The sequence below is a fragment of the Diprion similis genome, chromosome 12, assembly GCF_021155765.1.
Source record: "Diprion similis isolate iyDipSimi1 chromosome 12, iyDipSimi1.1, whole genome shotgun sequence".
Lineage (NCBI taxonomy): Eukaryota > Metazoa > Arthropoda > Insecta > Hymenoptera > Diprionidae > Diprion > Diprion similis.
In genome coordinates this window covers 15195212-15217390 of record NC_060116.1, presented here as the reverse complement: position 1 = coordinate 15217390, position 22179 = coordinate 15195212, and the positions used below count along the sequence as shown (strand labels likewise).

The following is a 22179-nucleotide window of genomic DNA, read 5'->3' as shown; positions in this document are numbered from 1 at the left end:
CAACTCAGTTATTTGGCACGTGGCCGCAAACCGGCTGCAAATGCGAGCAGGGGACCCACGTGGACCGCTGCACTGTAGAGGCGTACGTACGCACTGATCTCACGCATCAAAAACTCGGTGTGATGCCATGCGTCGTAGCTGCTTGGTGTCACATCATCATGGAGACCAGAACACGCTCTACAATTCGGTCAACCCCGATCCAGAGTGCGTCCCGGTTTTTTACGTCACTCGGGGTGAATCATTCCTGAAATTCAAAGTCCCCGCCGACGGCGACGTCGTGGCTCGTGGCGCGTGGCGTGGGCGGTAGTTGGAGGGAGGGTGGGGGTGGAAAGGGGTGGAAAGAGGCAAGGGTAGTTTGGCGCCGGGCGTCGGTCGGTCGGTCGGTCGGTCGGTCGGTCGGCCGTGTGTGTGGGTGTTCGTTAGTTTCCGGGTTGTTCCGGATTCCGTGGGGGGCGTCGAGGACGCCGGGGGTGTCGGGGGCGGCAGGAGCGTCGACGGGCCGGCACGACACAGCGAGGCGTCGCGACGTCAGTAGAGCGCCGCGCTATCGACCACCGCCACGAGATACGAGCGTCCGAGTGACAGGACCACGGGAGACCACGAGACCCGTGCGAGACCACGAGGCCGGCTCACCTTGCGAAAACGAATTTTAACGCCGACGTGTCCGGGTAGTTTTCGTGCCGTTTTCACCCTCCATAACCGAGGCATCCCGCAGCCGGACCCTCCAGGAACTGACTTCGTCTCCCTTCACTGCCGGAGACCAATGACTGCCCATCCAGAGATCACGGGATACACATGTTCATTATAAGGTCAGTGCTGAAAAACTTCGTTCATCGAAGCATTCATTCTTCTTGTCCTTCACATTTCGACTTATATGCTGTTCGCCAATGGTTAAGATACCTACTTTCAAAGTACCGCGGGTCAGTTCCGGTCTTAAAGTGTTGCGATAGTAGGGCGAACGGTAGAGCGACTCTGTTTTTAACCAGAAACAAAAAATGTGAGGAAAATAAACGGTTCAAAAAAAGTGTAACACTTTTAGACATAAATTTCATCCTCGCGCACCTATAGAAGAAGACGCCGGCGTCAGTTATACGGCGTCGACGGCCACTTGACACTTGCTTTTTGTCGCTTGAAACCCGGCTCATCAGACAAGTGGACAACTATAGGACGACTCCGTCGGCGACGGGACAAATGCGGTTACGTCGCCGTCGTTGCGTCCTCGCGGAGGACCTCCTCCGCGTCGCTCGTCCTTTTTCCTCATCCGCCTTTTATTCTTATTCTTCTTCTTCTTCTTATTTCTTACTTCTCTCTCCCTCAGCTTCATCGCGAAAGCGGTGAATTTTTTCAACTCAGTACTGTGTCACCACCGTGGCTATAAATACGTCGAGTGTATTCACTCGAGATTTGCATTCTTTCGTTGAAAAATATTCAACCTCAAGAATGCTCCGGAATGCTTTTACGTAAGCAGTTTGGGATGGGGAAAAATCGATCGATGTGTATAAGCTTAGCTCTGACCGCGCGGAAAAACAACCGTTTGATTACAGAGAAACAGCTGTAGGTATAATTCCTACTCCTCCGATCTTTCGACGGGCGATTTATAAAACTGGACAATTGAGTGAACGGTTACACCATCCAAGATTGATCAGTGATGGAGTTTGTTTTATAGAATCCATATCCTCGAACGGTATAAGACAGAATAACCTTGCAATTTTTTCTTTAGTTTATTTAGGTTTCTTGTGAATTAGAGTTAGACGAAAAAGAAAAATTTCAGAAAGATAGGGAATTTCATTCTCGATTCAAATTGGCGGTATGCGAAGCACCGTGACGGTTGACAACTTGATTCTATAAATGGTTCCATCAAATTCCATCAGTTTGCGAGAAGCCGAGAGAGTATAAATTTGGTGTGGAATTATTGACATGACGTTGAAGATATGAGCCAATTATTCATACACCACTGCATATATATTCGGTGAAAATTTTGAATATTCATCAGGTTATATTTTCGTGCACATTTCGTAGTCCGCAAGGGTGGGCGTCTCGCGTAAGAGGCTGCAAGCTCAGAAACATTTCAATCCATCAGACTTTTCTCGGTACCTACATAAAACAAAAGCAGGTTGGTAGAGTTGTAGTAGGAAAATAAGACGGTAAAAATGCGTCACGGGACTTTGTCCTTCGGCTGAAAATAGGAGGAATTTTACGTCGGCATATTCGCGAGATGACAAGTATAATAAATTTTCAAATTAATATACGACTCGAGTTGGGTTAAGCGAACAGGCGCAAACCGTGAATGTCTGGTGGGATTTGCTTCACCAATTTCTCATTCGTAAATCTTTGTAAAAATGAAAACAGTTACACAATGTTGCTATTGGAGGCTGTCAGAGTTAACGATAAAACGAATATTTAGCACGGATTAAAGAGGTGCAGCCGCTCCATAGACTCGGCGAAAACGGAGATGCGGCCTTCGGTGCATGCCAGGTAAATACTCGAGGGTTTTAAATCCCGCACCGCAACGAACCCTTCGCTTGCCCCGGTTCATTGATCGGCGTAGGATAATCGGCGGTCAATCCTGGATTCCCCGTCACGTAGGCAGTCGTAAAAGAAGCCCGCTTCCGCGGTTCAGGAACGCTATCATCGTCGCAGCAGCGGTGAGGCCCGCGTGGTACCGTCTCCTCGTAATGCGCGGCAATTTGAGGCCCTATAATCCGGCGTATAATTCATGCAGACCTAGACTTGAGGCACAGTGGACGCAAACGCCGCCGGGCTATATCAGAGAATGACTTATCGGTCCCTTCGCTGCCGACGCTGATCGCCACTCCACGAGCCGAGATAAATTCAACCGCGATAGAAAAGGCGTCGTGCTAATGGCATTGCGCTACTAGCTGCCTCCAGGGGTGAAACCTGCGGGAGGAGTAGTAAACGCCCAAGTACGGGTAGCGACGCGGGAATTTTTTCACCTTTTTGGTCTAAACTGCCTTTCAGGAAACGCGGGAGATTTCGGAACGCTTCAGCAGCCGCAACGGCAGCCGCGGGCTCGTCGGCGTTCGAATGACGTTAGAAAGTCTGGCTGCTCTCGGTGTTTACTTTAACACCTAGAGTCCGTGCAGGGTTAACCAAACCGATGGAAATCTCCGCAAGAACTGAAGAGAGAGAAAGAGAGAAAAAGAAAGGGAGAAAGAGGGGCGGGGAGGGGGAGGTAGAGATAGAGTGATGGAGGGGGTGCAGAGCACCTGTAGAACTTGAGTGGAAAAGAAATCTTTTGTTCTTTGCCTCTTTGAAGTTTCCATGGGTGCATCGTGGCAGCGTGGGTCCGACGCCGGGTAACCTACCTGTTAGATGGACCCTGCCTTCCTCCCTCTTTCGCCCCTTCGACCCTAGAGATCTCACTTTAAAGGGATTAGCGCAATTTTTGGTATCCCATTTTCGAGCTTTCGGAATAATGAGAGGCTCCAGAATCACCGCGTCATCGTTGGACGTGAGAAACTCGGCGTGATCGCAGAGTTACCATTCTATTCTCAAATTCTTCTCAAGCTCCTTCGAACTTCCGTAATCTTTTCACAACTGTGAAATACCGCGTTCAAGACGGTTAACTGCTGTTTTTAATTTGATACTTGCCACTAAACCGGGTTCGATGTGATTTGCAAATAGGGGTTGAAACTTTTTCTCTACCTCACGGAGGTACGAATATTCACAAGTTCAATACTACCCCTTAAAAGATATTTACCCGCCACACCCTTTCGGTGAGTCAGTCTCCGTCCATCCATAAACGCACCCATGCAGACATATTTTATTGCCTCGAAGGTATATCCCCATAGGTATTCGGTACGTCTAGGTATACCGGCGTATTTTCGCGGGTGGAATTCTTTTTGAAAATACTTAAAACTTGGGCGATTCGTCCTGACGGCGGGTCGAACTCGATAAAGTCGGTCGGTCCGGTTCGAGGGGTGGGAGAGGGCGTATCTATCGCTTTGGTAGAAGTGCCGGGTGAGTGGGAGTGTCGCATATTTTTCTGCCGGTGGAATCGAGTCGCCATCCTACGCCGAAAGGAAAACTTGTCCGCATGTAGGAAAAGTTTAATCACGTAAAATGCTTAAAGTTTGTCCGAGCGTGGATCCCTCCTGATTGCCCGATTTATCGAGTACTGAACGCACCCCCGAACCGGGGTCACTGCACCTCAGTTTACTTCACGTATTCCAATTTAACTCTAACTGCAAGTTACCCGGCTGCCATTCAGCCTGCGATTGGTAAGCGACAGCAACTTCGCGAACCGCAAACTTCTTCGAGGAATGCTGAAGGGCAGCGTGGAATGTGCATTTTCGATAATATACCCTCATCGTCTTCGGCATAAACGACTCCGAGGAACGAATTAGAATGCAAATTGCGAGGCGTTACAACGGGCGCTAACAAGCTACAGGTGCATTTCGCAACTCAGACGTAAGCAACAATGTCGCCGAGGCTCGAGGCGGCAATCACTATAGACGCTCCCTTCTTTGTGTGGAAATATCTGATAATCGGTGGATCATTACGCGGGCATTTGACCCCGAGGTTTGCAGCTATCGCTCGGGGCGACAGGACTTTTAATGGGGCATTGAAATAGCGTCGAGTCTGCATTTCGAATGGGGTTTTTCTCGATCGAGAATCACTTTTATCGCTGACAAAATATAATGGGGTGAACGAACAGCCGCCTGCAGAGTCTCGGGGTTTCCTGGACCCGGGTGCAGGCTCGTCAACATCTGGCACTAATTGTAAGTCGACAGCGGCACGTCCCTCGTGCTAAGCTCCTGTTTACACCCGGCTCACTAAGCCACTGTTCCAATTAAGGACAGAGCTTTATTCCGGTTCCACGTTTCCCTCTCTTTCGTTCACCCGGGAAATTTGTCACCCCCAGCTTTATTCAGCGCTTCGCTGCAGTGTTGTCGACGACGAAACTCGTTACGATAATACTTTGCTCAGCCTGGAGATATCCGACGTCTACTCACCTTAAAATGGGTCAGTTTTCCCTGGAAGGACAATCAGTTAATTGCCGTCGAGATGAGGGACTGCTGATTTTCCGCACCCTTTTCTCTGCGCGCAGGCTTCATAAATTTCGCCAGTTTATTTCCGCGGAAACTGCAGCAGGCGACTCCGGTTATTCGTGCGCTCTGCGGGAAATCCCCGATCCAATCTCGACCAACGGCAGCCGCGGTGATCGTGCTTCGGGTAATTTTTGCCATCGCAACTACGCGCATATCTATCCGACTAGCGAGTCGTTGCCGGTTGTAAAAACCCGCTTGGAGCCCGAGAGCCGGGTGAAGGCGAGTAGACGTGATGGAGAACCAAAAAGAGTCGGCGAGATTGTTATCATCACGAGTATGGGTATATAGTCTGGCGAACAGAGACAATGAAAACATCTCGGTAAATCAGAGAGGAGAGAGAGAGAGAACGGGGGGAGGAGAGGGAGAAAGTTCTCCTCGGAGGTAAAGAGGTAAGAATAAGAGGCAAGGAGATTAGTGCGGCTTACAAGGCATTACCGAGGAGGCACGCCGACGTCCTCGTCGCCACAGCAGCAGAAGCAGCAGCATCCCCTCTCCCTGCAACTTGACTCGCCGAGATGAATCTCGCCCTCGTCTCCTCGTTCCGTCCTCCTTTCGCTCGAGCTGTTCAAGCACTGGCGAGCTCTTGGTAGGTAGCCACTCTCCAGGCTTAACCACCCGTGAAGCGACATAATATATCTCAGAGAGATGATTCGCTTGTTAGGTCTGAGGCACCTTTGCATTAATCCATCTGGTACCAGACTCAGCGTCTCCGCCGAGTTACATTTTTGCCAAACTGATCTTGGGCTGCGGTGTGGCGGTCTCTAATTGGACCTGCGGTACCAGGGGTGGCCGAAAATTACCGAGCTTGGTTTTAGGGGTGGCATAAGAAGATCCCGTACTATCCTGGACACGCTCCCGTTGCTCCGAGCATTGACCCCGAACCGTGGAAGTGGTTGGAAAACAGCGCGTCTATGGGGGGAGAGGCAACTAAGGTTAAAGTGAGCCCTCCGGAAGGATGGCGGATACTTTTACAACTTCTGCTGCCAATAATAGATAAAGGAAAAAGTAGCCGACGTCTTCCGCGAGCCTACAATGCATCGCATTGTTTCGACAACTTGGCTACCGCGGTTAACCATTTCGGTAGGAGGCTTGTACATGTTGTCTAGTAAAATTGGCCGAGAATATGCCGTAGATCAAACTAAATGTACCGATACAAGTGCATCGATAGATTTATCCGAGCAACGTAGCATCGAGTAATGGCCACTTCAAATGGTTCTTCACATCTCCATTGCCGTCCTTTTCTTCTCGCATCGTCACACAACCGGTTGTCACATTTCGAACTCTCCGAGGAAGAAGTACGAGTTACAGAAAATGTTGTTTATGTCCTCACCTTTCCTTTCCTTCCCTTTATTTTTTTATCTTCTTTTCGTTGAGTCGATGTCGCTTTGTATTAGAATCGTGGTTTGTCGCTGGACAAGCACAACGGCAGGCTATTATTCCAGTCAAACCCCTATTGCGAGTGTAAATTTTCAATCGTTAGAGGAAATGGAAAGCATTACTGCGCAGTCGATGCATCATAATTGAGTAAATCCTGTATAAGTCCTTTTTACGCGTTTCGTACACATATTTGACGGTCGTAAGTCGCAGTTCAACTTTCACAACATTCTTATAGATGTGGCAGGTGTCGTGGGTCGATTAAAAAACCACTCTTCAAACAAACCTATGGATCCCCTTCAATTATATCTCCGGCTTCTGACCCCGGGCCCCCCTCGAGGCGACCCTGGATCACCCTGGAACCGAACGCCTCCGGGGTGGTGGACCGGTACCGCGTAGAACACGTGTGCGTATCGCATAGCGCCGGTCGCGAGGCTCACGTCCCCCGAGGGGCAATTCGGATCGTCGAGGCGTCGGGATGGGCTGCACTTGTCGTCGGACTGATGCCAGCGATAGCGTCACTCGGCAGCGATTGATCGGTTCTCACTTATTCTCCCGATACTCGGTCCCCGTCTCTGGAGTGCAACTCACGGTCCCCGTTCCTCACGACGACAACGACGACGACGCACCAATTTGACATACAAGAAGAGCGGTTCGGCAAAGAGACGGAGTCGAGCCTTGTGGCCTGGTGTTGGTAAATGGTGCCTAGTATGTGGATTGTGGGCTGGTTTGGCTGGTGCAGCATGTTGGGCGAGACTCTCGAACCTGTCTCCTCGTTCATCTTTAACGATTTATACCGAGTTCTTCCGCAGTTATTCCGAGCGATAAATATTCCAGAGGATATATTTATTATTTTCTTTTATTTTGTATTTTTTATTTTACGCTTTCTTTATCACGCGTGTGTTTTGGTTCCTTGCGTATATCAGGTCTCACAATCATCTCCCACGAGCGCGTCTCATTCCAGTGTAATTGATCGCGTGAGGTAATTAGGCGATTTCGACATTGTCAAATCGGGATGAAGGAGGGGCGCCACCTTTCTTCTTCAAGGCTTTTCCCAACTCCTCTCTCACCTCTTCATATTCACTTCGGTATACATATTTCGAGCCAAGCTGTGACCGTGCCGTTCGTTGTAGGTATTTAACGATTTGAACCGAGTCATCCCGTGGCAGTAATTCTAACCAGTGAATAATTCAGTGGCGGACGTTAAAGCGAGAGATGGAAGTTCCCTCGTTGGGATATATTTTTTATGGTTTAGAATCGGCTCTCCTCCCCTTCTTCCGTCGTCGTGACTTGTCTATTAAATCCGACATATACATACATATATATACGAGACATAATTGATCAACCTGCGAAGATCCGGAGCTGATTTCACGGGGCCGAGGCCGCGGCCAGCTACTCCTTTTACGTCTTTCTCTATTTTATTCCGCGTCCATCACCACGCCCTTGTTCGGGCTCGATATGGAACGAAGAGTATTACGAGTAAGACCACAACATAGGCCGTAAAAACATCCCGGATGGTTTATGGCTGCCTAAGGCTAATTCTCAGCGTCGGTTACTGCCGCTATGCCGCTGTGATATTGTGCTGGACACGCAAGCTCTGCGCCTTGCCCCGCTACAAAGGTGCTCCAGGTTACGCTGCACCCTGGCGCCGGGCAGCTCGGGGTGCGAGTCCATTAATTCATCGTAAAAACGAGGCCAGCTGCCTTCGGGTCCCGGAGCTGGAAGGGGAATGAGAGACCCTGAGCAATGACAACCAGCTCGCACTGATCCCCAGCTCCCAGGCGCCAAATAATAAAATCATCCCGATGCGTTTTGATCGGTGACCGGGAGATAAAATACTTACCATAGGTGAGGCTGCTGTGCGGACCCGACCGAACAACCGGCCAACTCTGCCCAGACGCACGTCGTCGCGGCCCTCGTAATCTGATTGAACTCGCTCGACGAAAGCTAATGAGCACAAACCGACGCATTCCGTTCTCACCTTTGCCGTACGATGCACCATCTCTGGTGCGTGTTACGCTCCCCCCCCCCCCCCCCCCCCCCTCCTCGTCTCTAGCCTGACTAGAGCACAGGTGTCGGCCCTGGTCCGGGGTTTAGATTCATTTTTCATTTCGCACGAGGTACTAACATCGTGGAGAACCGATTGACCGTGGCTTCTCACCGAACAGCTGCGTGGCTATTGCGAGGTTTTGGAAAGAGGAGACTTTCAAGTTACACGTGCATCAATTTGAAGTACTTCGAGGTGATTTCAAATTATTTCATCCCAGATTTTCCGTCACTTCAAACGACTTTGAACGAGTTCAAAACACTTCTTGCAAACTGCGCTGATTCTGATTGCAAAGTGGTCAACAGCTCGGGATGAAATTATATAGAAAAATATAAAAAAGAAATATTTGGATGGCCTGAATTTTGACGAGTAAACAATTATCCTTGGTATTAGGATTTTCTAAAACGCGAATTATCGATTACGTATTAAATCGAGTTGATGAGACCGTTCGGCGATGCTCTTGATTGCGCACACAACATTATCGTACATTAACTGGCTGCGCTTTTGGAATCTAATTAACTAGGACAGCAGGTACTACTCACGTGTCGATTGTCCGGGTCTGGTCGTCTTCTCCTTGGTGTACCGAAACAGAGCGGCAGCGTAAGCACCTGGAGATGTTCCGTGGGCGTGGAGCGTGGCTTGCAACACTAGATGGATGAAGCGACGCTCAAGTAGCGCGCGCCTCATATCGTTGGGCGTCCGCGAACGAGTTCTAAATCGACGATTAATATCGAGCCATGGATAGCGCGGCACGCATACGGTTTAAAGATATTGAGTAAAAGGAGAAGAACCGCTGCCGGAATGTCACTGCCGTGGCAGAGAGGTATACACCTATATAAAACGTATAAAGAGAAGATGAAAAAAAAAAAAAAAAAAATCAAAAAAAAAACTAGACACAGAAATGAAAAAGGAGCGACAAGAAGTCGGGAAGAAAATTAATAAAAAATAACATAAATAGGAATATTCAAATTAATATCAATAATTATGTCCTCGGGTTTCGTAAGTCAGACGTGTGCTCGGCGTAGTGGGAACACGTTTTCACCTGTGTGCTGGTGGCTGCTGTTGCTGCTGTTGCTGCTGCTTCGCCTCCGCGGACTCGAAAACTTACGATCACCTTGCGCGTGATGCACCCATACCGAGACACGAGGTACACCACGGCCAAAACGGACGGGAACTCACCGACGCGTTTTCCCCGCGCGTATTTGTATATGTACGTGTGGACGTATGTACAAGCTACTCGCTCTTCGGCACTCGGTGGCTACGCGCGCACCGTTGTATTTTTAAATTTTCACGTCCGTGTCAACATCGTCTCCAAACATTCTCTCCGCTCGTTGCCCGCTCCTTTTCCTCGCAACGCGTGTCTTCGCCGCGTCCTGACACCCTCGCCGCCGACCCGCAACGGGGATGGCGAAAATTGTTTGCACAGACACTCTATGCCTGCTACGCAAATAGGCGACGTCGCGTCGCTCCTTCTTCGCCTGCCGAATCTCCTGCTAACCGGTCCTTCGCTCGGCTCTGCAGCATCCGCTGCATCCACTCCGCCGCAGCCTGACTACTGACCTCCTTCCAAGTTGAAACCACTTGTAATCGATTCCCCACTCGATCTCGCAAATTTAGACAAATGTTTGCACACCCCGGGCATGCGAAAACACCCGGACCCATCCTCCGCGGGTTCGATGTCCTCTCGGCAACTTCGAAACTCGGACAATCCTCCCGCATACCCCCCCCACCAGACGCGTCCACTTCCACGACAATGCCCTGGCTGGAACAAAGGTCCATCCTTCACCCTCTCCTGCTGAAACACCCTTCGATCCGGACTCCAGTTGTCGTCCCTTCACATTAGCTCATTCACGCGTAGTTCTCTGGGTTTCAAGGTGACAAGTTATTGTAGTCGGGAAGGCCTGTGACATTTTTCTGATCACGACACAGTCAGGATATCCTTCACATTTTGATTACTCCAGGTACACGATATGATGAAATATATCAAAAATTGATTCAACAACCGAACCATTAAACCTCTATTCCTTCATTCGTCCATTTCAATGCTTTTTTAACTGGACTGTACGTATAATATTCGTTAAAATGGGGCAAACTCATCAGGTTCCAGCCATTGACCAAACAAGATTTTCACTGGATCAGACTGGAGGTTTAATTTGTTTTAAAAACACTTTCCCCATTCTGATAAACGAGATGATGAGACTGCATCAACGCATCCGCAGTTGTGTTGAGCTGCGTCTCGTAAACAAGTGGGATTCGGTGATAAGGCGATACGGAATTGTGGACACGAGAAAGTTACGGGAGCGGTTTATCTTTCGAAGAGGGTTTCGAGATCGACTTAGAACAAATTGAAGGCCTTCGCACCCGAATTATGTGCTTCTTCTATGGAAGAAAATCTGAAAATCACGAGGGGTAACAAATTCGGCGAAATTTTTGCTCGCAGGTAACGAGCGACGCGTCGAGACAACGGGAATCGCGGTTCTCCTTCTCGATGGTGTTAAATTTCATCCGAAAGAAGGAGGACGAGGGTCGCCCACGAAGCGCATGGGGTGAGCTTGTCATATCCTCCGGTTTTCGCCCGCACCCTCCTCCCCGGTGCAGCTCGAGTAATGGATATCGCCCGGTATCGGGTTACAGGAGCGCGCTTGTGCCGGGACAGGACTACCGAATCCTGAATCCGTGTCTCGACGCCCAGGACGAAGCCGAGGAGGCGGCGTTCATCCGGGTGTCGAGGATCGCTTAATCGCGCGAACCGATCTGCGCCGCGTCTCGACCTTTTCCACCGACCTCTTGTGACCCCGCAGCAACGCTTGATCCTATAATCGCTCCTAATTTTTGCCGGCCATTGTAAAACGCTCTAGAATTTTGGGTCAAGGTGGGACAAATTTTTCTGCTCACGACTCTTCCGCCTCTTTGTCGTCTCGGACGAAGCGTCAATTTGAGAATAAAAATAATACAGAATTTTTTTTATACCTGTTAGATGAATGACGAAACGTGAGAAAGGCGGCTTGACGTCTGTAGGCTTGAAATTCGCAATAGAACTGATGAACTGCAGCTGTCTATTCCACTTAATTATACTCCCACCAGGATCTTGCATGCACAACTCTCTCTTTTTGGCCCGGTCAAAAGCGAACCGAGATACGTCTCATAGGTCAGAGATTGTCGCGGGATGATCGTCGAGGGAATGAGAAACTGTTCCCACGTGCAGTGTGCTGTGAGAGGAATAAAAATAAAAGTAAAAATAAAAATGAAAATAAAAATGAACGAAAAATAAAACAGAAAACCGAAATCGATCCCCAAGGCACGAGAGTGCATAAATTAACACCGCCTACCTTGGCTTAATTAATTTACCGCCTATGCGTATAACAGCGGGTATATACGTACGAAAGAGCGTCAAATCAGGCAATAGCAAATAAATAACCAAGGTGGACCCTCAGTCACCGTGGGTCACGCCTTTCCAAAACTCGAGTCTTAATCCAGAGTCCAACGCCACCACCTCTCATCCGGTGCGTATGGTCAGAGTCTTAAACCGAGAAAACAAGGCGACTGCAAATTCTAAGTAGCGTCTTTTTCAATTTCCGGCACGAAGTAGCAACCTGTTACCCATTGGTGGTGGAATTAACGAATGACGAAGATCCGCCGACCGTGTAAGTATTTATGGGAAGCCTAACGAGAGCCTAACGCCTCCTTAACGAGTGGAAGACGAGCCTTAAGCCCGAGACGGTCAGTTATTTACGCTGACTTTTCGCGAGTGCGTTTAAATAGAGTTTGGACGAAACGGCCGCGGAATTAAGTCGGTCTGTCAGCGTCGAGGGATTATGACCGAGATAGGATCAGCTCGCTCGTAAAGGCGCGTACCTACACCAGAAAAGAAGAGACTCTTTCCTCCCTCTCTCTTCGCGAGCTGGCTGAGAGGGCACGTGCATCGAGGCGGTAGCACCGCTTGAAATATTATCATTGATTCGGTTTAAGACCTCGTTTCTCGCCCCGTCACCTCGTTATCCTCGAGTGGAACGCGCCTTCCTCGGGGGCAATTTGCCTCTGCCGATAGGTGCGAAAAATGAACGGTTGAGAAGCTGTGATGAACAGGCTGCAGCGCTACAATCATCCGCGATGCGAAGACGATGGCGATGAGGAAAGTGTGAGAAGCGGGTTATATACTCTTCGGGTAAAGATATCGGAGGAAGAGTAACGCCCGGGGGCCTGGGAGGGGCAGCAAGCCTTGAAAGGTGACGGCGGGTACCAGAGCTAGGCGCTGCACTCCATGGCGTTGGTTAATAAATTTCCTGCGGAGGCTCGAGTCGGGCTGAAATCCGGAGCTGAATGGACGCTGATCACAGCGAGGTGAAGCGACGCGATGCGATGGTCGGGTGGCGCGTCCTATCCGTCCGAGATAACTATCGCTGCAACAGCCTCTCGGAGGTGGTCGTAATTCTGGCTATACTAAAAATCACGATTCCACTTTCGTAGGTATTCCTTTACCCGAAAAACTGAAATATTGCTCACTCACGGAGCGACGCACGCGTGACGCGCGGCCTTTGTCTGACCGTCGTTTACTACTTATTAATTTAGTGACCGTAGCTTTGCGTCGCCTCCTGATCGTCCTTCAGTCCATCCGTCCGGACGCCCTGCCCACGGCTTCATCCCGCGCGTCAGGCGATCGCTCGTTTCCTGTAAAACAGAAAACGACTCGATTTCCTATTCCCGGCGAGAGAGAGAGAGAGAGACGACCGGAGATCCGATTCCAATGGAGCCGTTCCACAAAGTCGACACTGTTGTCCGACAATTTGTTACAATTAGGGTGAGATCGGGTCTTGCGATACGGAACGAAGGACTCGCAACGATCACCGGCTTACCATTCAATTTACCACGGGATCGAGTTTTCCCGAATGTTCATCGTCCGGCTAATCGTGTTACCGCGTAACGGTCTTACTTCCAACAGTCTCGCGTCCTTCGTGCCTTCGTGAGAAAGCCCCGTGCAATAACCGTAAAGTAACCCTGTCGGAGGCGAAAATCATCAACCACCAGGTGGTGGTGGTGGTCAAGTCGCGAAGAAGCCCGAAAGAAATTCTCGATACGCGAGAGCGAGAGAGAGTGAGAGAGAGAGCATTTCGTCACAAAGTCAGCTCTCGAAATGCAGTTAGCTGGGGCTTCGGTCGGGAGCTTCGCCGCTTGTCGACATACATCAAAGTCCTCTAGACCGATGTGTTTCTTCCTCTCTTCTCTCCCGATTCTCTCGACTCGCTGACCTCTAGCTGCACCCGCCGCGTGCCTCCGCTCCATCGGTGATTGATTTCGGTCCCGGTATCAAAACACTCGCCCCCGCTCACGGCGGCCCGGCGATCCATCCATCCTGGATGAACCGGGTGAACTCGGCTCCCCCGACTTCCTCGAGGATGAGTAGGTGCGGATCTCGAAGATCCTAAATCAATCCGACTCGTCTTTCTCGCGGTGCGTCGAACCCCTCGTTCTTTCCTCGTTCTTTCCTCGTGCTTGCGTGCTTTCGGCGCCAGGCTTCGTCGTATGCAAATCGCGTGACGTCTGCGGGCCCTTAAAAGGGGCGTCTTTGCTCGGCGTCCAGTGCCGATATAAAAATGATAAGCTGAATAAAGTTTGCGACATTAGAGGATGGAGGGGGGTGGAATTCCTTTGAGGCTACACGCTATTCTCACGAGCATAAACTATTAGGCGTGCTTTGCACGTCGGACGGAGTGGGCTCAAAACTTTACTGTCGATCTGACTGCTTCTCCGCGCATTTCTCCGCGGAGAATTCCATCGATTGGAATGCACGATATCGCCGTGAACCACGCGAGAGATGCCAAACTGGCCGTGCGCCACATTCCCGCCCCTCTTAATCAAGGACTTTTTTTCTAGTCTTTATTTTGTATTTATACAATTTCGCGACTTCTTTTGCTGATCGAAACGTTGCTAAGATTAAAAATTTCAAGCGACACGGGAGCGTGCAATCGAACGTTGGGATAATCGGGACTTGGCTCGTTCCCGCGATGGGTTTCCCGGCTTACCTCTTGACCTCTTCGCCTTCATTTTATTTATTAGATGCGCGTATACTTCGTACGAGTCGCGCGAGAGCGGCCATATAATAACAGGGAATTACACTTTAAAGCGTCCTCATGACGCCGCGGCGCATTCTCTCTCTCTTTCTCTCTCTCCTTATCTCCGCCTCTTTCACTTCTCCCTGCTCTTCGATTCCTCGAGCATACATGTATACTTCACGTCCGAAACTCGTATAAGAAGAAACGCGAAACGCGCTTCACGGGACACCCGAGGTCCGCCCATTCCTCTGCAGGGTTTACGGTCTCTTTTTGCATCATCGCAACGACAGAGGTGGCGGAATATTCGCTTAAGAAAATTGAAATTCTTACACCACGTCTTGGCTTAACAATAAAAATAAAAAGGTCACACACTCGATGATAGTTTACTCTCTTTATTCACTTGCAAGTTTACATTGCTGGTTTAAATAGAGTACGATGGTTCTGAAACACTGTCATGCGTACAGCAATGATCATTAATGCAGCTTTCGCTTCCGGTACTATCGGGTAAAAACTAAAATTTGGTTCAACTCTACACAGATTGCGTTTATGACCGAAGAGACAATTGCAATGTATAAACCGAACGACATGATATATTGCGCCGTGCCTCACCGTCCATTGACGTTATTTGTTATGTAGAATTGAACCATATTTCAGTTTTGGTACCGTTACCGGAAAGCGAAGCTACCAACAAGCCTTAAAGGGTATTATACCTAGAGTTAAGTTGAATTATTTATAACTAAAGCGAACCAATATAAAGTATTTGCACAAACGTTGGTACAACGGCGTAAAAATATCAACCATCGTTTCTGTTCCTGATTCTTATCTTCAATTTCTCTTCACACCATCTTTTCCATACCGATTAAATTTCGTCACACGTGACATACATGCACATGTGTAGGTACATATACGCGGACGTGTAATATGCCCGGATGGAGAAGATATACGCGGGTTATTATAATAATCGTAAAAATTCTCCGGAACGTAGGTGATTCTGGAATTGGAAGGTGTCGGCGGATCTTCTCACCAAGCGCGTCCATGCATCGTTTCAACTACCATGCCGTAAGTCTGTCGGAGTGTCAGTCATTCGTTTGGGCATGAGTATAATGAGTATAGAGCGTCCTTAGTCGTCGTCGTCGCGGCGCGGCGCGTCTGGACGGCTGCGGCGGCGGGCGGCGCGCGTCTTGTTCATCACGCCGGCAGTCGCGAGTCGACACTTGGTTCACGAGCTGTGAAATTTAATTCGAAGTTACAAAACTGGCTGCCCCTCTTCCGTCCCGCCGGAGCGCACCTTGCTCTTGGGTCCAGCCCGAGGCGGAGACGCGTCGCGTCGCTCGGTTGGCCGCGTGTCCGAAGGTGGCTGAAACCCGCCCTTGGCGACTGGAAGCGACGGACAGCCGACTTGGCCGAGGAGATGGTGAGCAGGCGTGATACGAGGAACACTTCCGAAACAACAAATTAAATTTCACCCTGTCCCGCCGCTTCAGTATCGCCGTAATAAAGCTCGTCCCGGCCTTTGCGGCGTGCTCCGCCGGACCGTAGTTCCGAAACGGGAATTTCTCAAGGCCTGACCTCTTCACCCGGGACCCAAATGTGCGATGGCTGCGAATTATATTCAAATTTATAATAAGAATTTTCATTATCTCTCGTCTGCAGACGGCCGCTCAACTCTGCAGTTTCACACGCACGCAACGTCATGCAGGGCGCTGAATATCGGTCCAGCAACAGCAACAGTAACAGCAACAGCAGCAGCAGCGTGTTGCGCCTGAAGACGAGCTTATGGCGTTCTTTGACAAGTAATAAATAAACAAGGGCATAAATAAGAGGGAAGGAACTAGCACGAGCTGGAATCTTCGAGTTTGGGATTCCTCCTCCGCCTGCACTTCTCCTCTGTCTCTTTCTTCCCTTCTCTCTTTCTCTCTCTCCCTTTCTCCGCGGCGGACAGTCTTCCTCTCATCCTCACCGCAAGCGTTCGTGGCGTGTGAACGTTCGCCCACGCACTCTGGAACCGCTCCGAGAGTCCGATCTTCTGGACACATCTCGGTAATGTGATCTTATTCAATTAGTAGGTCTGTCCTTACCGGGCGGTTTAATGCCTAAAAAAGTCCAGGGAAGACCCAGTGCCTCGCGGCAAAATTCGCCTACCCCGCGTCGACCGAAATTACACGGATAAATACTGATATTTTTATTAACTTTGACGAAGTTGATTTCTTGCAGGATTACCGTCATACTCTTAGGCCACGTGACTTGTCTTTACTACGTCACTTACTTTCTTTTATAGTTCTGTTATTATGATTTGCTCTTGCCGGATACCACAAACAGTAGTAAAAAATACTAGTAGTAAGTGCCTACGCGATTAGATATGAGAACGATGGACCGTTTAACTTCGTCGATGATCGAGAGTCGGGTGACGTGTGGTCGTAATAAATCGCGGGACTTCGAAATTCGTATGTACATCTCGTTGGCCAGCGTGAAGAGAACGAGTAGCCCAAGAGACCCGGGACTTCTTGGTTGCATGATATACATTCAGGATATACGATCGGATGGTACAACACACTATTACTACACAAGACATATCTACGAAAGGTTGTGATCGATGCGAGGCCGATAACGTCGGGGCCTTAATGCTGTCATGCAGGACGGTTATGAGACACCGTGTATGAACCAGGAGACAGGACACGGAGGACAGGACCTGGACAGGAGGGAGCCTTGTTCGTACATCGTCGCGGTATCGTGCCGCCCGCTATTAATCACATACCGATGACGTCTTCGGGGCAGGTTCTCACGCGTTCGATTCGTTCGATTTATCGGGCCCCTAGACACTGGCCCGTATATTTCCTTATCACCGCCGCCCTGACCTAGCCCCAATTCCCAGCTTCGCCTTTCTGAGTTATTGTCTCCAGTCCTCGCGCCCAGAGAATTTCCCAATAAGGCGCCGGGCAAAGCAGCTTCGCTTTAATCCTCTTCTCCAAGGAGTCGGCAAGAGCTTCAACAAACTACGAAGCGCCTTTTCGCCCCGTCACCTTGACGCATTGTCTCACCGTACACGGACCGCGGTGTCTCGCTACCTCGACCTCGCTGCATACCATTTACATTGGTTGAGGGCTTTGCCCGTCACCTACCCCCGACTTGTCATCTACACACTTATCCCCTATTCAGACGAGTGGTTTACCATCGTCCGCTGTGTTTGTACTACGAACTAAGTATCAATCATCGCACCCGCTCTAAGATTTTTTCAAACTACTGCTGGAACACCACGAACACTGTGCTGTAGATACGTTTCTCCATATTCAGAGATTTTAAAAAATTTGGTGTTTTCTTCACCAGGATCCAGTCGGGGCCCAGATTTCCAGTCTAACCAGTGTTTCCTGACTAGAACCCAACCGGGGCCCGGTCAGGTTATCTGGAAAACTAATTTTGAATATTATACTCGTCCATTAAAGAGTTCAGCCTGTTCAGTTAGCCAAGATCAATAGGTGCGATCGCTTCTCGGTGGCATCGCGTTATCCGAGATCTATCGATAGGCGGGGGAGTGGCGATGATCGGTGGGTCCTGACCTCGCCCAATTCACTCTGTCAGCACTCTCGTTCGCATCAAATTTAATCGGTATCTCTCTATATAATATAACGGAGGTGATTCGACTGCCGCCGCGCCGGTCCATGAAATTACAGGCCGCGTGTAGAAGCGGATGAGCGGTCGAATGACTTGGAACAATGACTGAAAACCGGCGCCTTCCGATCCATCCCGCGTCACCTGGGCCTGGTTCGTCGCAGGTGTCGAGCCGAGACAAGGCATGGCGATAAGTAATTTTTGATTAGCCGCCGAGCCACGCGACTCTCTCGATCGTCTGGCAATTCCTCGCCGGGGGAGGATCTCAGCGATCGATAAAATCGCCGATTCTTACAGTAAACACACGAGTATATATACACGCGGAGGGTGATTTACGCGATGTGGACTGCGCCCTCACCCCGGCACCCAAAAGCCGAGAACGGACCTCCCGGGATCCCGGTAACGACTCGAAGACGACGTTGAGTCCGACGAGCAGTTTCTTTGAGCGTCGTTAAAAAATCGAGCGCACTATCGACGCGCGTTCGAGGACTTCGACGCCCCAGAGCGACCGGAGACTCTTCATAACCGGGGCGTCGTCGGGTTATGCATAAATGCATTTTACTGCGGTGTCCGGGACACCTCGGGTTCGCGTCTCCCCCGCGGACCACGGGGCTGATATACGCGATCGTAAACGGGCGAAATTGTGGCACAAGAAGAAACCGACGTCTCTATCAGCGGCGATCCTCGGACGGGATCCAGCTCTCCTAGCTCGACTCTCTTTTCCCCGCACCCCGCACCCCGCGTGCAGGGCACATATATTTTGACATGACAGCCGGCTCTTCGTGTACCAAAAAGGCGCGCGCGCGCCACCGCGTTTAAATCAATCACACGGCCGCATTCCGGCGAAATTACATACCCGGCTGCACAATAACCACACGGAGCTGCTTTGCGCCACTTTGCGCAGTCAGCCCTGAAGCGCCGGGACGAGTGTCAATGAGACGTCGACGGGCCTGAGTAATGCTTACTAATAATCGTCCGCATCGGACTCCACGGAGGTGGAGGCGGCGCCTCCGTCAGACGCCGCTCACTCACAATCAGACCCCCTTTATGCGCCCCGGTCTCCGAACGAGAGGCTGTGATGGTCGCTGGGCTCTTTATAAGACTCCCTATTCGTCTCTACACCACACGTGCGTCAGCAACGGTCCGAGGGAAAACGGTCCACCTTGTGAAAGCAAACAAATCTCGATGTAAATTGGTTCAATTTTGTAATTACTGCTGTCAATTTAGTTCGGACGATGACGTGACACGCTTTGAATTTTATCTCGACGTCGAAAATTTATCGAGTCATATTTATACCAGATATGAATTAACGTTAGTTAACAATGCGACGCAATTCCCAGCGTTAAAAGAGCGGCATATTTGAAAACTGTCTTAGATATAAGGTGCAACATGCTTCTACAAGTATATATGTACCTTGGACGACAGACGCGTTTGTTAAATTGCAGCTTGCAGGGTATAAGGAAAGGACCGGGCCCGTGATTATCGCGTTAGGTTTGTGCCGTTGAAAGGCGAAGGGCCAAGGGGGACGTGGGGCGTTGCGTCACTCGTCACGGACACTCGAGAGCGAGAGCAGCGCAAGAATTCCTACACAAATTGCGCAGTTATCGAAGGGCACCGCCGCGTGGCGAGAAGGAGAGAGAGAGAGAAACAGGCAAAAGCGAAGCTAGTAGAACAAAAAAAAAGGGGGGGAAAAAGACAAGCGAGTTGTTCTGTGTAGCGTGAACGGCAACGACGCAGCGCCGTTGAAAGATTCTAGCGCTCTTTGCGCTGCGGCAACCGACGTATTATCTAAACGTGTCGTTCTAGGCCAAGTTCCGTTGGCCCGACCAACCAAGTCGCTCTGCCCGTGACCTTCTGACCTCCGTCGAGCTCTCCTATCTTCGGCTAATCAACCAAATTAATTTTTAAGCGCAGCTATTAACCCCTGGCCATCACGCGCAAACCATTCACGTTCAATGTCGAAACTTAATGGAACTCGTGCCAGCTGATCACGCTCTGTGACCTCTTATATCACCCGAGAGCATATAGTGTTCCGAGAGATAGTGACGTCGGGCTCATTATACCCAGAACTCGTGAGGCCGCGTGGCGCCGCACGGTTTTAAACGCTTTCAGGAACTTTTAATAACACAGAAAAATGTGGATAGCCTGTGCAGATAGAATTTATTGGAATCTTGCTCAGTACTGATCTCGAAGCTATGAGAAAATCTACTATTGCACGTAGTGGTAACAGCGGATGGGAAAAGAATTGAGACCACGAAATTTGAAGATAATTAAATTTAGTCTCATTGAGCCGTTTGCAAGAGCGAGAAATGCAAAAAATTGAAAGTGAAAATCTGTAGATATTGCAAAATTTGAGGTAAAGTATCCATCAGCTGCTAAGTTGAAGCCTGCAAGTGTGTCCAATTCCTACGGGGAAATCCCCAAAGTTCTAAAGTGTTTCGGCAGGGATGTACAAGGCAACCCTTTGCGGTGGTCATCTTGTTAACAACACCCTTCAACGCCCTTGGACACCATATCATCGAGTGAATAGCTTATTATACGAGCCGATTTAGGTCCCTGTACCGGTGCGTTCACCAGCGTTCACCGATGCGTCCGAGTATAATGGTGGTGTATCGCCGGGTTCCTTTCAACTTTTTATTAGTTGTATTTCACCGTTGCGGGGCGCGGGGCTGCCGGGGTGGGTATTCATATGCTAACGCGGCTGAGAAAGCCTATACAGGCGTTATGGTACGTGGGGAGGATATCGTTGCTAGGTGGAGGAAGGGTTGCCAACGTAGGCCGGATCTCATTATACGCGACGGCTGACGAGGTGTTCAAACCCCGATTCATCGGCCACCCCTCCTCCAGGACAATCCTTCGACACTTTTAACCCCGGTTGAGAACCGCTCAGGCCCGTTAACATATGCCAACAACCCTATAAAAATTCAATCCAACCACTCTTAAAAATAATAACACCCGGGGATCACTCGCGTCTGGGGTCCTGTACCTACTTTTGTAGGTTTGAGGCGTGTGTCGGCGCACGCATAACCCTACCTGCCTTTTTTCCCTCTTTTCTTTAGGGAGAACTTTTTCAAACGATTTTTTCACCCCCCCCTCCTGTCGCTCATCGTCAGAGTTAAGACGCGTCCTGCGCGTGTCTTCGGGGTATAACAGTTTTTGGGTTGTTTGCCCGTAACGGCCGGCTTTCTACGACCAATTAATACCGAATCATTTGTCGGGGGAATAATTAAATTTAATAAGCGGTCGGGGGCCTCCGGCTGGATGGCGCGACCTTTGGGAACCGGCCCGAACTCCCATGCAGAGCCAATTCCCTGCCCCTGAAGGTCCGAGAGAGGCTGCGGCCAGGCTTCGTTTCCACGTTTTGTATAAACCGCCGATCGTCCACGGCCCGCTGACCGCGGGTAACGACAGTTTCGAATCGGATTTAAATTCCGAAACACACCGTGAGGATAGGTGAGAATACTCATCACCCATTACCGGCCACCTCGGTAATCCGGAGTCCGCATCGCGCGAACTAATCGCCCCCGGATCAACGCGAACCAAAACAACCTACCGGCCGGGATTCGACGCTAATTAATGCATAATTAGCTATTTATATATGTGGGACGCGGTTTAGTCGACGATACCGATCCTCTGGATCCGAACACATTTAACTGTGGATGTTCGCTTTGGATCACTCTGGTCATGGTAATCGACTGGATCGTAATACATTTTGGAAGAGGGTGTAAAGCAAATCGAACGCAGCGTGCAGGGTAGTAATATATGTTCCGGGGTTTTGTTTCTTCATCTCTTATTGGGTTCAAACGATTTTAGGTTATCCTTGTGCTCGGAGAGAAATATCAACGGTTGAATTGAGAGTTTATTTGAAAAAAAGAAATTGGAGGAAAAAAACATGCTTACGGGCTAATCAGCAGGGCGTGTGTACAGACCGTAGTTATTTTTATAAGAGAAAGCATGGCTTCGGTTGAAGATTTAATCGAAGAATATCGATGAAATTTATTCAGAAAGTTGTATAGTGAGCTGTAATGAT

At 49.7% G+C, this 22179-nt stretch overlaps 1 protein-coding gene across 1 annotated transcript in view; it reads left to right on the top strand.

Annotated features, from left to right (window-relative positions):
• Nucleotides 1-561: 561 nt before the first annotated feature.
• Nucleotides 562-22179, top strand: part of LOC124413331 (fibroblast growth factor 17) — a 99056-nt gene continuing 77438 nt past the window's right edge. Inside the window, exon 1 of the mRNA XM_046893851.1 lies at nucleotides 562-809. Within this exon, the coding sequence (XP_046749807.1) occupies nucleotides 796-809 (14 nt within the window). The 5' untranslated portion in view covers nucleotides 562-795. The remainder of the gene's footprint in view (nucleotides 810-22179) is intronic.